Source organism: Camelus dromedarius, chromosome 7, assembly GCF_036321535.1.
Source record: "Camelus dromedarius isolate mCamDro1 chromosome 7, mCamDro1.pat, whole genome shotgun sequence".
NCBI classification, from domain to species: Eukaryota; Metazoa; Chordata; class Mammalia; order Artiodactyla; family Camelidae; genus Camelus; species Camelus dromedarius.
In genome coordinates this window covers 1,282,354-1,298,161 of record NC_087442.1, presented here as the reverse complement: position 1 = coordinate 1,298,161, position 15,808 = coordinate 1,282,354, and the positions used below count along the sequence as shown (strand labels likewise).

The window sequence follows — 15,808 nt, the reverse complement described above, 5'->3', positions numbered from 1 at the left end:
AGGACAGAAAGCAGGAGGAAACTTCCCGTGTCCGGCGCGCGCGCACACACACGCACACACACTCACACGCGGCGTGTCTGGGGGGGGGGGTGCAAGTGCACACGCGTCCTGAGAGGCCCACCCGTTCCCCAAGTGCAGCTACTTCTGTTTCTGTTTTTGTTTTTCTTTCAGTTGTTTGTGTGTTTGTTTTTTGCATTTTCCCAAGTGCAGTTACTTCTGTGGCGCGTCGCTGAGAGCCTTCTTTACCATCAGCTGTAAGGTTTTCATTTTATTTGGGGGGATTAGGTTTATTTGTTTATTTTACTGGAGATACTGGGGACTGAACCCAGGACCTCGCGCCTGCGAAGCACACACTGTACACTGAGCTACACCCTCCCCTGAGGTTTCCATTGTAAACGAGAACGTGTTTGTGCTCATCGGAAAGTCAACGTTCTGAAATTTCCAAGTCTCAGAGGAAGCACCCTTCACTATCCGGCGGCTCCTGCGCTGCCGCCCTCCCGCCAGCAGTGGGCCCCCGCCCCGCCCCGTCACGCGTAGCGCGCCGCTCTCCACCAGGAAGTCGCTCCCCGGCCGGAAGTCGGGCGTCAGAGCGTCCCGCAAGATGGCGGCGTCCACAAGCCCGGGCGCGTTGGCGCGGGACGGCTGCCGGGGACTCACGGCCCGCGGGAAGCGCGGAGCCGGGCGCGGACAGCGCCGCAGGCCTGGGGGCGGCGGGGAGGGGGCTCTGAAGCGGCTAAAGCTAGCAGTGGAGGAGTTCGTGCAGGCGACCTCGGAGCGCGAGACCCCCGGCGGCTGCGAGGGCCGCCGGGCTCAGGGACGCAGGCGCCCGGGCGGGAGGAAAAGCCGCAGGGAGCTGAGGAAGGAGAAGCGGCACCTGAAGAAGGCGCGCCGGCTCCAGCGGACGGCCGGTTCCGCGCAGGGCCCGGGGGGCGGCGGAGTCGGGGGAGCGAGCGGTCCCCGGGCAGAGGCGGGGACGGCGGGAGAGGGCGGCCGGCCGCCCCCACGTCGGGCCCCACTGCAGCCGGAGGGGCTGCGACCCTCTGAGGCCCCGGCCAAGGCCGCCCCAGCCCAGGCCAAGGCCAGAGGCTCCCCCGGGAGGACCAAGGCCCCCTTAGCCGCCGCCGCTGCCCGGAAACGCGCACTTCTGGCGGCCAACGAGGAGGAGGACCGAGAGATCCGAAAGCTGGAGCGCTGCCTCGGCTTGAACAAGCGCAGGAAGAAGGGCGACGGTAGCTCCGTGCCGCTTAGCTTTGCCCGCGATGGACTCGACTACATCCTGGGAGCCCTGGAGTCTGGGGGAAATAGTGCCTTGTATGAGAGCAGCAGTGAGGAGGAGGAGGAGGGGGGCGCCGGACAGACACTCCCGGAAAGTGATTCAGAGACTGACACCGAGGACGAACGGGAGGCGCAGGACGTGGAAGAGGAAGACGAGCGGGAAGCAGAAGCCGGAACGCAGAGCGAGGAGGACGAGGACGAGGGAAAGCGAAAAAGCGGAGGAGCGGAAGGGACAGCGAAGAAGAAAAGGAGGCAAAAGAGAGTCCGCTTTGCGGAAGATGAGGAGAGGAGTGAAAGTTCCTCGGAGGAGGCTGACGCGGCAGATCAGGTATCGTGTGAACTAGTAAGTCCTCCGGGATTCCCCCCCCCCCCCCCGAGGCACGGTGGGGGCAGAGCGTGGGGCAGAAGCGACGCGATTGATGTCTTGGCAATTGAGCGAGTGTGGTTAAGTCGGGTTATTTAAATTTCCGTAACAAAGAGACGTGGGAGAAAACATCTCTAGAGATCTTCCATCCCAGAGACTTAAGGGCCATTCCCACCGTTGTCCTGAGGCTCCGTCTTCTTTCGTGTTTGCTGCCTCAGTCTCCAGGCCTGACTTTGACTCCCTCCCCCTCGCTTTGTTCCCCCTGTGATGTATCCCGGGGACACCAGCACCCCTGACTCACCTCTGCCCTCTTCAGCCCCGGGCGTGAACCTCTAAAACAAAGTGATCCACAGCCCTCCCTTGGACAAAGTCTCGCCTTGAAGATCAGGTTCAGAACCCACAGCAGAGCAGCTGGCGCCTCCGGGGCTGGCCCCTTGCCGGTTAGACCAGCTTCCCCGCACCAGGCACCTTAAAGGTGGCCGTGTGGAGTCGCTTGTGCTTCCTCCTCCGCGGCTCACTAGTTCAGCATTCTGCCTCTAAGTTACTATTTCTGCTGCCTGCAAAGCCTTTCCCCATTTTCTCACTGTGTTTGTCTGCTCACATCAAACATCTCTGGGAACCTCCCCGCCCCCCTCCTTAGGTACGCAACCTATCTTTCGTTTCTGTCCCTGGTGCCTTACACCTGGCACTTTGTGAGCACGTGCTCAGTTGCTCTCTGGGATCTTCATTTTTTGACTCTTCCTGGGTCTCTGTCACAGCCCGTGGAGGTGTAATTGACATACTAATGGCTGTCTCGGGAGGAAGTTTCCAGAAATATGCTTTCTCCACCTAAGCTTGAAGTCTTAACAGCAAGGATCTAGCCTTGAAGATGTCTGTCACCTAAAGGCTTGTGGCGTAGGTGTCCAGGGAGTGTTGATCAGTGAATGATGTGTGACCCTCTAAGTTGAAAATCTAGGGAATGGTGAGCATGGGTGGATTTTGACTTTATCATGTAAATTTAGTTACTAGTTTTTAACCAGCTTTAAATTATTTTGGAATGCTTTTCCTCCAAAACTGGTGGTGCGTGTGATCCAGGTGTCTGTGCTGCGGTGCCTGCTGTAAACTAAGGATGGCAGAAGTGTGGAGGACAGGGCTGCGTTGAGCGGGTGACAGGGGTTCAGCCAGCGCTGAAGGACTGCGGGGAGAAGTGAGATGATGAAATGCAGTATTGACTGAAAGGGCGTCGCCCCGCCCAGGCCAGTGGGGCTTGTGCAGTCGGCCAGGCGCACAGCAGACATCTGATGTGCATTGAGCAGCCGTGCTCAATAGTGACAGCTTCTACCAGGTCTTGGGGATTTAATGTCTAAGTGTGAATATAGCAAGGGGGAAAGTGGGATTTATTCAGTGTAAATTTTTTGTAATTTGTTTCTACCCTTTGAAGCAGAGTCTTTGTGAAAATGGTGGAAAGTACATACCACCTCATGAGAGGCGAGCAGAGGAGACAGTGGATGCGCAGAAAAAGGAAGAGCTGGAAAGGCTGAAGAAACAGGTCAAAGGTCTGATTAACAGGTAACCTGGAAGCGGTCCATTGTGTCACTTCCAGAGATCGTCTGTTTTCTAGAAACAGAGGGACGATTCCGGGAATTAAACCAAAGCCTGCGTTTTTTGTTTTGTTTTTTAATTTCTTTTTAATTAAAAAACAACCAGTTTCCACGGTGCATCCTGGAATTTGAGCGGACGAGCCATTTGACGTTCAGTGTCAGCACAGGCGCGGTGCGTGGCCTCCCTGCTTGGATACGTCCTTCCCGTCCCCACCCAGTGAACGGAGCAGTCTTTTCTCCGTGTTAGGAAATAAAGTCTTAAGCCAGCAAAAAGGCTGTACGGTTGGGATTTTTCCCACCAGTACCTACCAATGTGCTGAGGATGGTTTGCTGCCCCTGCCTGGGGACCTCAGGTCGGGACATCGGTGGCGAGTCCTCAGCACGGGCTCTGCGGGCTTGAAGGGAACCCTGCATGTGCGTTACTGTGGCCACGTTTCAGCTGGAAGTGAAGAGTATCAGCAGTGACGTTACTCAGAGGTTCCAGAGGAGTCTGTGCTGTGTTCATAGCTGTGGGCCACCGAGGCGAGAGGAGGTTGTCCCTGGGGCAGATGTGCACGTCAATAGGATTTCTTGGTAGCAGGGATAACTGCAGTTTCTTAAAACTGACCTGAAGAATAGTTCCTCACTTGAGACCCCACCGTTGCTCTGTCTGCCCCATGCCCGCAGGTTGAGCGAGCCAAACTTAGCCTCGATAAGCGGGCAGCTGGAGGAGCTGTACATGGCCCACAGCCGGAAGGACGTGAGCGACACTCTGACGGGCGTCCTCCTGAGTGCCTGCGCGCCGGACGCGGCCATGCCCAGCAGGCTGGTGATGGAGCACGTCCTCCTGGTCAGCATTCTTCACTGCACGGTCGGAATCGAGGTGGGGCCGCCTCTCCGGGCCGCTGTCTAAACGCTGCCTGTTTAATGATTGGCCGGTGGGGCTCAGTGCCACGCTGTCTGCGCCGAACGTTCTAAACCGCACTCAGTACGTGAGTGATGTCTTTGGCTTTGGCTGTGTGCTCGGTCCATTCTGACGTGTCCTCGTGGTCTGATAGTTTCCGCCCCTCTGGACTGACAGTTTGGACTTGCTTTTGTGTACCCAGTATCCCCCATGACACTGTCGGGTGTCCGGAGCACAGTGGTCTGTGTGGTGTTCGCTTTGGGCAGGAGACTGTCTCTTCATAAGAATGGAGGCCATCAGAGTGTGAGGTCAAACTGGGCGTTAAGTGAGGAGACGCGTGACAGAGCGTAGGCCTGGAGCCTGGCCCCCCTACCCCCCCAGGTGGGCCACAGACCTGTCGGCGCCTGTGTCTGCGAAGTGGGGCCTTTGTCAGGATGAGATGGACAGCGTGTTTACGGCACCTGCTGCCCGGGGGGCCTGGTGCTGAACAGGTGCTTGTTGGGGGCTGGGGGCCCCGCCCTGCCACAGGGCGTTCTGGGCCTTTGCTCAGTGACCCTTGTGTTGGCCTCAGGGAGGCCCCACGGTGACGATGCTGGTTCCACAGTCACCCCCTCTTCCCAGTCCTCTTGTCACCTCCTGGTGGGGTCCTGACCTTCCCAGCCGGTGTCCGGTCCCCCAGTGTAGCAGGTGCTGGGGTCGCTGAGGGCGGTCGGTCTGGTGACGGGAGGCGGTACTCTGGTCGGTGAGTTGGTGAGCAGGCGAACGGGGCTTCGTTTCCTCGATGACATTTAAACTCAGGAGGAGCACGTGTCGGTCCCCTTGGACCTCTGCGTGGTGCAGTCTGTCTGGCTGGTGGTCTTTAGTGGCTTGGCCCTGTGACAGCCCTCCCCCAGGAACAGGCCGGCATCCTGGCGTCCCTGCACGCCTGGCCCCCAGTGTAGCCTCCACAACGGCCCGCAGGACGGGTCAGGCAAATGCTGAATTAGTCCCACTTTCTTTTCTGTTTCAGGTTGTGTTTGAGTATAATACAGCGGTCATGATGGGGGAGTGTGTTCTGCAGGGTTATTTTTAGGGAAGGGGCTGGAATTGGAAGTTTACAGGTTAAATTTTTTTATAAGTCTGAGGTCCTTAGAGACTCAGGACTGTGTCCAGTCTGGCAGAGCTGCCTCCGCCAGGTCACTGTCCCTCCTGCTGGGCAGGTGCCTTCCTCTGGATTCTTCTCGCATTTACTTGTGGCAGCGTGGCGGTGATGTGCGCGTCTTCCCGCTGCTCTCCTGCCCGCTGGGTCTTGCCCTCACCACGATCTCAGCTGCCCGCCCAGCCAGCTGTGCCCGCGGCTCCAGCAGCTCGGTCTTCAGGTGAGCCTGCGCAGCGGCCACTTCCCTGCTCCCCTCACGGGTTCCCTGCCGCAGTCAGGAGCTCCGTTGTCTACCTGTCACCCAGGCGTCTAACCTCTCCTGTCCAGTGACTGGCCACACCCTCTGGCTGTGGCCCCAGTCGCTCTCAGCCCGTTCTTCCTGCCCAGGGCCCGCACGGCTGGACTGGTTCAGGTCATCGTTTCTCCACTGCAGTGTGGACGCCACTCGGGCACCACCATGTCCCTGCTCCCGCTGTCCCCCTCCAGTCCCGCTGCAGCTTCAGAAGCAAGTGTACTTGGAGAACAGCACACTTTTAGAGAGATAGTTGCATTCTTAGTGTTTTCAACAACTTTCTTTTTCCAAGGATCCAGAATGGCCGCTGACCGAAACACGCCCGCGTATCGACTGTCAGGACCAGCGCGCCCTTAGAGCGAGGGTCGTGCGCCCGGGCACCTGCTGCATGTCCTGTCCTGTTCCGTGCCCTCCTGGGAGGCCTGTGCCCTCGGGCTGCTCTCTGTAGAGTTCGCGCCCTGTTGGAGTCTGTGTCTTACCACGTGTGTGTTCTATGCGCTAACCTAAGAAGTACCGATTCTTTCAGTGCACATTTAAGTTGAAAGAGAAAGGAGGGTTCCTGTAGCTAAGTTGCTAACATTTGGTTGTTACACGTTTGTGACGATGTTCTGTTTCCTTTGTCCAGGTCGGCGCCCACTTTCTGGAGGCCGTGGTGAGGCGGTTTACCGGCGTCTATGCGAGCGGCCGGGAGGGGAAGGAGTGCGACAACCTGTTCACCGTCATCGCCCATTTGTACAACTTCCGCGTGGTGCAGTCTCTCCTCATCTTTGACATCTTGAGAAAACTTGTGGGAACTTTCACAGAGAAAGACATCGAGCTGATCCTGTTAATGCTGAAGCACGTGGGCTTTTCATTGAGAAAAGACGATGCCTTGTCACTCAAGGAGCTGATCGCCGAGACCCAGGCCAAAGCCAGCCGGGCGGGCGGCGAGTTCCGGGACCAGAGCCGGGTACGAGCCCACCACACAAACGAGTGTTCGGGGTAAATGCTACGCTCGTCCCCGTGACCCGTTACCTTCTGCCTTGTCTGGCTTTGTGGCTTTATCTTCAAAATGTCCACGAACCTTGTTTCCTCACTGTTGTGAGTGTAAGAGTCGATTTCTTTGACATTCAGCCACTCAGAAGATGTTGACTGAGGTGGTCTGTGGTGCGGGGCTGGGGAAGGTCCGCCTGCTTGGCAGCGACAGGTCCGAGTCCTCCAGGCCTCGGTTTCCCCATCTAAAAGTGGGGCCGATCCTGACTCCCACCTGGTTCGCTGTTCTGCAGCCTGTTGGGCACGGGAAGTCCTGGGAAGGCCTATGGGAGGGTGTGAGGGCTGAGCCCTCGGGGAATTGGGATTTTATCCCAGAGACACGAGAAGGGTTCTGAGCAGAGGAGTACACGTGGAGTTTCACTGCTCAGGTCACTTTGGCTACAGCATAGGAGGGAGGGAGAAGCCACTCGGCTTGGGGCGACAGTTTGCATGGATGCCGTGGGCACAGGTTTGGGGGTCAGAAGGGGCCAGACTTGGGGGGTGAGGGGTGGTGGAAAGGAGGGGTCGGGGTGACTCCAGGTTCCCAGCTTGGGCCTTCAGATGGACAGCTGGTGGTTCAGGAGATGCAGACTCAGAAGAAAGGCTGGCCCATGGTTGACAACCCAAGATGAGCTCCAGGCCAGCTCTGAGGGGTGGGGGGGCCAAACCCTCCGGGGGTCCCAGGAGCTGTGAAGGTGGGGGAGTTGCCACGTGTTGAGGAGCTGGGGTGGAGTGTCCCAACGGATACCTTGTCCCTGTGTTGAACGCCCAGAAGTCACATTTAGAACATGGGTGTTAGCAGACAGCGGCGTCTGACTTGTGCCTGAAGCTGGAGGAGCCGGGGGCAGGGTGGCCGGGCAGGTTTGGGGTGGTGATGACGTGTTCCACAGTTGATCGAGGTGACAGTGGCACAACCCCGAACGCACTAACTGTGCGCTTTCTGTGGGTGTTAGAGCAGGTGGGTTCTGTCCCAGTTCCACGTGAACCTGGGGACCTGGGAGACGGGTGTGGGCGTCCTTCTGCTGTTCTCACGGCTGCTCTCTGTGTGACGTTACTTTCAACTTAAAGTTAAAAAAGCAGAAAGGGGCGGGCAGGAGTTGCAGACGCGGAGGGGAGGGGAGGTGCCGGGGATGGGGGGTCGGGTGCGGCGGGGAGGGGAGGTGCTGGGGAGAGGGGTCAGGGCGCGGCAGGGGACATGCGGTCCTGGGGGTGTTCGTGTCCCCAGCGGGCGGGTGCGGGACCTGCACTCCAGTCTCGAATGGCCTGGAGCTGGACGTCCAAGTTAGCGTGGACTCAGCCTGAAGGCCACTTCTGACGCGTCCTGCATGAGCATGTGTGCAGAGGTGGTTTATTTCTTCTCAGGTTGAAATGAGGCCATTTGCAGTGATGGCTTTTCCTGCTTTTTTTAAGATCCGGTTTATGCTGGAGACACTATTGGCCCTGAAGAACAACGACGTGCGGAAGATTCCGGGCTACGACCCCGAACCTGTGGAGAGGCTGCGGAAGCTGCAGAGAGCACTGGTAACCTCCCTGTGCGCGGCTCTGAGCGTGGGCCCACGCCGCCCCCCCCCCCCCGCCCCACCGCCCCGGGCCCTGCGGAGGGCAGCAGGACCCCTGATCTGGGAAGGAAGTGTCCTGTGTCTGTGCTGGGACCCTGTGTGTGGCCCGAGGGCGGGGCTGAGAGCTGTGTGGGTGCCACACCAGGCCCGGCGGGGCCTCGGCTCGGCCACACAGCAGGGTCCTCTGATTGCTTTGAAGAAGGGCCTGGGCCAGGGTCTTGCCTGGGCCAGTAGGTCAGTGTCGGTGCTGGGGGGCTCGTCTGAGTTCCTTGCGTGTTCCTAACGCCGGGCCCAGTCGGGCACATTCTTCAGCCCTGGTCTTTGGTCAGCTTGAGGATTGCTGACTCCAGCAAGTCCCAGCCCTTCCTGGTCAGATTCTCAGCTGATGGGGCTCCCCCTGTGGCCTGAGTCAGAGCCTTTTCCCACCGAGTGATAACTGTCCTGAGACAGCAGTGTTTGGGGTGACAGACGTGCAGAGCTCAGGCACGTGCTGAGAGTTTGCCTCTGTCCTCAGTGTGGGTGACTCACCACGGCCCCATGAGCGCTGACATGGAGAAGGGGAAGCGCCTGGCGTGGGGCAACCCCGACTTGAGCCATCAGAAGCAGCACCAACTCCTTCCCTTCCTTCTGTCAGGTGCGCGGCGCCGGCTCAGGGACAGAGACTCAGCTCCGTGTCTCCTGGGACAACATCCTGAACGCGGAGCAGACTGGGCGCTGGTGGATCGTGGGGTCAGCCTGGAGCGGCGCCCCGATGATTGACAACAGTCAGCAGAAGACCCCACAGAAGCGGCCCCTGGGGACGGTACGCCACCCTGAGCTCACTGCCACAGGCACCTTCTGTGTCCCCTGCGTCTCGCTGTGGACTTCCCCGAGTTTACCTGAAGGCCTCCTAGAAATGACTGTTGTTTTGTGCTGTCATTTAATTCCATTTCTGTGGTTTTCTCAAAACATTACATGAGAGACTTAAAAGTGGAGTGGAGTGAGGGGAACTCACGACAGTCAGGACACTCAGGTCACAGATAAGGTGGCGTTGTTCCCGGGAGACACGGCTCCTGGCCCGTTGGCCCGGGTTTCTGACTGCCCACATCTGTGCTTTTATTTTCTTCACTACTGACCGCAGTCTGCATGTTACTCAGATTTCCTCCATTTCCCACGGCATCCTCTTTGTCGCAGGGCCCCGTCACACCTGGCCGTCTCTGTCCACCTGGCCGCGGGGCCTCTGCTTGATTCCGCTGCCTCGAGAAGCCCCCCGTCGCGCGGCGCTTCCTCGGTGGCCGTGAGCTCCTGCTGTCTTCTCTTCGTGGGGCCGTCGGCCAGCAGCAGACTTAGCATCTCCACACAGGGTGCACGTGCAGTTGACGGCGATGCTCGGGTCAGACGGCAGAACTATGCACGTTCTATGCAGGCTTAGTGACTGCACTAAGCCAAGAGTGAATTTCAGGGAGACGTTTGTGCGACCTTTGCCTCTGTCATCCCTCCCAGGTCAGTGCGAAGATCCTGGAACTTGCCCGGAAGCAGAGGATGAACACTGACGTCAGGAGAAACATATTTTGTACAATAATGACTAGTGAAGACTTTCTGGATGCATTTGAAAAGCTTCTAAAGTAAGCCTCTGTGTGAACGTTCTGAACTGCCGTTGGGTTAGATGCTGAGAAACGAGGGGGTCGGGTTTCGCACCGCGGAGGCCGGGCCTGGTGCTGCTTGGGGCCCAGGCCCTCCCCCTGCCAACAGCCCGACGCCTGGGGCTGCAGTCCGGCTCCTGCCCACCGACCAGCGGACAGTTCTCAGGGGCTGTAGTTTGTCATGAGTTGCTTAGAACCTTCCTATTAAAGTTCTCTTTCTAACAACTTTACTCCTAAATTAAAACTTCTTGGTGTAGTTTCTATAATTAGTTGTAGTAAGATTTAGAAGCATCTGTGCACTTTGACAAAGTACTTCTAAAAGATTTGGTGTTGATTAACTTTGTTTTATTTGCTTCAGATTCAGAAGGAATATAGGGAAATATTGCAAAAGTACAAACACTCGTCCAAACTGCACACTGTGCACTAACAGGGCAGGTTTTGCTGCATACAGACCAAACGATGTGGTCGCGCGGGGTCAGTGACAGACTGTAGAGCGCTGGGTTCCCTCGCTGGGCCACGTCGGAAACACTGAGGTCAGAGGGTGGGGCCGGGCCTGGGGCTCCAGGCTTGCTACCCCAACCTCCTCTCCTCAGCTTACTTTTAACCAGACCTTCAGACAGGCTGTGTTCCTCTGAAAGATTCTGCCTTAAAGCTGTTAAAATTTGGCAAGTTGAAGATTAAGTTGTTGCTGTCCCTCTGTCTTACAGACTTGGACTTAAGGATCAGCAGGAGAGGGAAATAGTCCACGTCCTCATGGATTGCTGCCTTCAGGAGAGAACGTACAACCCTTTCTATGCGTTCCTGGCCGGCAAGCTGTGTGACTACGAGAGGCGGTTTCAGGTGGCGAAGCTGGAAGGCCGGCCAGGTGGCTGGCTCAGCCCCCCCTTCAACGAGTGCCCCGAGTCAGGAGGCCCCTGGGGCCAGGGCTGCGTGCAGAGGGTGGGCACAGTCGGCAGCGTCCCCTGTGTCACCAGTGAGGGGCGGCACGACCCGGTTAACCGGCGGCACGTCCCGCTGGTTGATGCCGCACCTTCCTTTCCTAACGTGATTTTCTCATGTTCCTGCTGACTTGAGGGAAGACACAGCAGTAGAGGGAACCTACTGTGAAGCTACTCACACTACTGTGTGTAGGAAAGGAAAGGGTAGTTGCTTCTAAGTCTTTATTTTTAGAGTTTTACAAACAAGGGGGGAGGGTGTGGCTCAGGAGTAGAGCACGTGCTTAGCACGCACGCAGTCCTGGGTTCCGTCCCCAGTACCTCCATTAAAAATAAATAAAAATAAGTTAACCTAATCGCCCCAAAATAATCAAAAAACAAACAAATGAGTAAGTACAGTACTTCTGTGTTGTTTGTGTTTCCTTCTAAATTTGTTGAATTGTAACTTTTTTTTATCTTTCTGTTACATTAGATGACTTTCCAGTTCAGCATCTGGGACAAATTTCGGGATTTAGGAAATTTGCCAGCCACTAATTTCTCTAATTTGGTTCATCTGGTGGCCCACTTGTTGAAGGCAAAATCACTGCCACTTTCCATCTTAAAGGTGCGTGTAACGTATGCAGTTATTCGAAGCAATGAAATGACAGTTGACAGGTGACCGTTGGGCCACAGGGGGTGCAGGGCACCAACCCCGTGCAGGCGAAAATCCGAGTGTAACTTCATAGCCAGCCTTGGCCCCGTGGTCCCACACGTGAGCGTTCAGCCAGCCTTCGACCCCTGCGGTCTCCCGTGTGAGCGTTCAGACAGCCTCGGCCCCTGGGGTCCTACAGCGCATACAGTTCTCGATTCAGAGCCGAGTTCAGGGCTCAGCTGTGGTTGCTTACACTCAGTACCTTAGGAAGATGCGTGTCCTTCGATTCTGAAGCACGTTTTTGTCATAGGAGGCGTCACCGAAAGCACATGGTATTCACGCGTCCAGGAGCTCCGGGCGCAGCTCCAGGTGTGGCGCGGCTCCGTGGATCTGTCTCCAGGCCGGGGATGCATGGGCAGCGGCTGCTGCCGAGTCGGGAGGAGGCGGGCGAGCGGGGCCGGGCTGCGGGCTTTCTCCCGTCACTGTGGGGTGTTTCAGAGCAGGGGCCCCAATGCTGTCATGCTTCCACGTTGCCGCGTGCAAGTCGATGAAACAGCAGGTGCTCTGATGTTGGCCTGGAGTGGACGGTGCAGCTGAGATGCGGGAGCGGGTGGAGGCCGCCTGGCCAGTGGGACACTGGGGTCTGGGTGTCCTGAGAGCCGGTGCTGTGCAGGAACCTGGGGGCCGGGGCCTCCGCGCCCCCTGCCCCCGGGCCCGCCGCGCAGACTGCAGCTGCGCTTTCCTGCTCACCCTTCCTGCTCGCCTGCTGCAGGCGACCTCGTGAGCCGGCAGGCTGGGGTCTGCAGTGAAAGTGGGGGCCCGGGGCCTCCCACGTGCCTTCTCGTCACCAGGGTGAGCCTTGCCTTCGAGTTTGAGCTCAGGGTGGAGTGGAGTGCGGTGCATCCCTCAGGTGCACGGGAGCCCAGAGGTGTCCTGAGAGCGGCCGTAGCCCCGGGCCAGGCCCTCTTCAGAGGGTCCCACTGCCTGTGTGTCCGCGACAGCCCCCATGTCGTTCTGTGTGGTTTTAATCTCCATACAGAGAGTTACACTGTCACCATACTTTAAAAAAAAAAAACAATGTAATGTGCATTCTGTGCAGAGATACCGTGCAATTCTAATTACGTTGTCTAATCACTTGTCGCTACTGTGAGGGAAACTTGATTTTTGTATGCTGAACTTGTGATAGGTCACCTAAATTTTCATGTTTCATGTCGCTACTCTGAGGGTTTGACGAGAACAATCAGATCACCAGAACAGCTGCTTCTGTCCCTCCTCCCCGAGCCAGCAGGACGTTGTGGACTAGACAGTGACAGGCGCTCCTGATTTCCTCCTGGCGTCAGTGAGGAACGTTCGTTGTGTTTATTTGTCAGGTGATGTCTCTTGTAGTTTTCTGAAGTTCAGGAGTTTTCTTCTTTTTCTAGTTTGTTACTAGTTTTTCTCTCAGCCTCCAAGGAGTTTGTGTTCAGTTCTACCAAGGTTTTTGTGTTAAACTAGGTGTTGACAAACTACGGCTTGACGGTCAAATACGGTTCACCGCTTCGTTTTTTTAGAGCCCATGATCTAAGAATGGTTTTTGCATTTTTAAAAGTTGGGGGGAAGTCAAAAGAAGAATAAAGCCATAGAAAATTCAAAACTAATGTCCACAGATGCAGTTTCACTGGAACACAGCCACACCCGTCCACTCTCCCCCACAGCGGCGGGGTCGAGCGGTGTGGTGTCCTTTACTTATTTTTTTAAATTCACTGCAAGTTTGGAATTTATCCATGTTGCTATCTGTAGTTGCAGTCTCTGCTTTGATTTGATTACTGCTGTGTAGTGTTCTCCTGTGTTAAGTGTACTGTGATTTATGTGTGTATGAATTGGTTCCTCCTGGATCCAGATTGTGTGTGTGTGTGTGTGTGTGTGTGTGTGTGTGGCTTTAATTAGGGGGTAGTTTCTTTAAGGCATGGAGATGGTATGTTTCAGCTCTAGAAATTAGTTTCCTGAATGACTAGGTTCCCACCCCCGATCTGGACTCACCGCTCCAGGCCACTCTCCACACTGGTGTGATGCGGGGCCAGGGCCCCGCGGCCTTGCCAACAGCTGTTCATTTTGTAAAACTGGAAATAGCCTTAGTTAAGGGAGTGGGGGGGTTACTTTTTACTCCAACTGTATTTAGAAATCACTGAAAAGTTGGCTTAAACCAATGTAACTTTATTATTTTTTATTCTGGCTCTATTAGGTCGTTGAATTCAGTGAATTGGACAAACCCAGAGTCCACTTCTTAAGAAAAGTGTTATATATGCTGTTAATGGAAACAGAGGTTGAAGACCTTGGTTTAATTTTTGCAAGGTTGGTTCCCAGCTTGCTCTGACGAAACGTATCGAGAGGAGTGGTTTCCGCTCCTGCTGCTTTGTGGAAGCGCTTACGTGTAGCTGCTCCATCTTAATTGTAATGATGTCTCGTACATCAACTTGGGGAGCGGGAAGCCCGCCTAACCGCAAGCCAGTAATGACTTCTGGCAGATAGAAGACGTCCTTAAGTCCTTAACTGAGAGTTCTGTTTGGGACAGAAACCAGGTGTGGCTTCCTGTTCGGGGTTTCTAGAACTGAGGCTGGGGGCCTGACGGGTCACTGCCCTGACCGCCTGTTCCGTTCCCCTGCAGGGTGTCGGACAACCCCGCGCTGGGCCTGTTGCGGGAGGGCCTGAAGCTTTTCATCAGCCACTTCCTGCTGAAGGGCGGCCAGGTTCCCGGGAGCGCCGAGGAGGCCAGTGTGCTCAGGGAGAGAGCTGAGCTCACCACCAGATCTCTGCAGGGAAGGGCTTCCCTGAGGATGTAGTCCGGGAGTGGGGGGGGGTGCTCATCTGTCTGTAAAATGTCCTTTGTAAACCCAGAAGGCCCGTTACTCTGCTCTGTGTAAAGCCTGGTGGAGCTGTAGCACAGTCTGATGTATTTAAAATGTTGTATTTTGATTGAAGTTATATTGTATTTGTGTTTTGAACCATTGTCAAATAACTATATCTCTTTGTACGTAGTGGAGGCGGGAGGGGGAGTGGCAGACACTGGACAGTGTTCTCTAAGTGATGAGACCACGAGGGGTGTGCCAGTGTCTTATTTTTTTAATAGACAAAGTAGGCTTCCAGGCAGTGCACGGAAGTATTTCTTTTCTTATAAAGAAATTGATGCATTTTTATCTTTTTTAATATATTGGTTAAAAGTTCAAAAACCATCAGTTAAACGTGCCTGGTGTTTGATTATTTCAAGTATCTGGAATGCAAGTGTTCCGGAAAAGTCATCAGTAAACTCAGGCCTCGCAGGTGCTGGCAGAGCACGGCCTGGGGGCTTCATTGTCACTCCTCCAAAACTCCGACGTCGTGAAGGGCGTTCCTCCCTGTTTGTGTCCTTGGCTCAGCCCCCTCAATTCCAGGTCGTAAGACACTTTCCTGAACAACTTCGAGGTCACCAGATAGATGTCGGACACTTAACAGGTGCTGCTGCTGAGCTGGGTTCCGGCAGGTGTGACATGAGTAAGACAACTGCCTGCCGGGAATGCATGTTTATCTGGCGAGAACCCTGCGCCCCAGCTGCCGGCAACACATACCGTCGACTCTGAGGAGAAGCAGGAACGTGCTCAGACGCCTTCCATCTGCCACTGGGTCACAGATGTCTTCTTTTTCTCGCCCTTTGAACTTGCTTCTCTCTCCCTTCAGTCATTGAGAAAAGTCACCAAGATGTGAGGACAGAACAGTAGTTTGTACACAGAGTCACAAAGGCCAGCCACGCCGCCCGTCCCAGTGGCCACCTTGGCTCAGGCCTGGCCTGGCTCAGGCACTCAGGCTCCCCTGTGAAAGTCACACGCCTTCAAGCACTAATGTGGCCCTGCCACAGCGTGTGCCGAGACGCTGTGGCATGCAGTTGGTGTCTCTGGGGGGTCCCCAAGCCGGGGGTGCAGACTCAGGAACACCCCGAGGTTAAGTGCAGAACAACACGGAGACTGTCTGCTCTTTCTTGGGCTCCCCTCGCACCCCTGAGGCCACGTGACAAACCTGTATCTTCCAGCCAGTTCTGAACTCAGACAGCAGAGAAAGAAGGCTGGGGGCGGTGGGGGCGTCACCGTGCTGGGCGCTTCTTCACAGACAGTGTCTGCAGGGCGGGGACAGGCCGAGGTCAGCTCATCACTGTCCCCTCCCCTGGGGCACCTCGCCCTGAAGTCAGCATCGGCTGAGCCCCTCGGCGGGGTGCGGTGACACAGGTGGTGTCTGCCCTGCGGGGCTCCCGTCCCCCTGTGACCTGGGTCAGGACCAGTCCCCGAGCAGCTGCCATGGCTGGAAACACGGTAATGCGGGCGCTAACCCTTGTGCGAGGTGCCGGTTTGCTCAGCTGACTTTCCTGCAGAAGATAATCTGTAACCGGAGCCCCGTTTTTACATCATCTCTTATTTTTAAAACAATAAAAGTGTCTTTCCCTTTGCCATGGAGTATGTTTGTGACTTAATTCATTACTTAAGTTTTGCATTTATTACATGGCAGGTTATCCAA

General features: G+C 56.0%; 1 protein-coding gene across 2 annotated transcripts; it reads left to right on the top strand.

Moving 5' to 3' along the window:
- Nucleotides 1-453: 453 nt before the first annotated feature.
- Nucleotides 454-14,502, top strand: NOM1 (nucleolar protein with MIF4G domain 1). Of its 2 annotated transcripts, none has more exons than XM_031455815.2 (11): nucleotides 454-1,603; nucleotides 3,063-3,187; nucleotides 3,886-4,081; nucleotides 6,158-6,481; nucleotides 7,954-8,064; nucleotides 8,737-8,904; nucleotides 9,585-9,706; nucleotides 10,432-10,564; nucleotides 11,132-11,263; nucleotides 13,512-13,621; nucleotides 13,935-14,502. In XM_031455815.2, exons 1-11 carry the CDS (start codon nucleotides 602-604, stop codon nucleotides 14,107-14,109), a joined length of 2,598 nt encoding a protein of 865 aa, XP_031311675.2. In that variant the 5' UTR covers nucleotides 454-601; the 3' UTR covers nucleotides 14,110-14,502. The 2 variants fall into 2 exon arrangements, with proteins under 2 accessions (XP_031311675.2, XP_010989225.3); XM_010990923.3 differs by having other exon boundaries at nucleotides 3,060-3,187.
- The last annotated feature ends 1,306 nt before the right edge of the window (nucleotides 14,503-15,808 follow it).

Excerpts from the sequence above, each read along its gene's own strand:
- NOM1 (XM_010990923.3), top strand. The coding sequence starts at position 602 with ATGGCGGCGTCCACAAGCCCGGGCGCGTTGGCGCGGGACGGCTGCCGG. Across the intron at positions 3,188-3,885 it reads GTCAAAGGTCTGATTAACAG|GTTGAGCGAGCCAAACTTAG; the intron begins GTAACCTGGAAG and ends CCATGCCCGCAG. Across the intron at positions 8,065-8,736 it reads GGAAGCTGCAGAGAGCACTG|GTGCGCGGCGCCGGCTCAGG; the intron begins GTAACCTCCCTG and ends TCCTTCTGTCAG.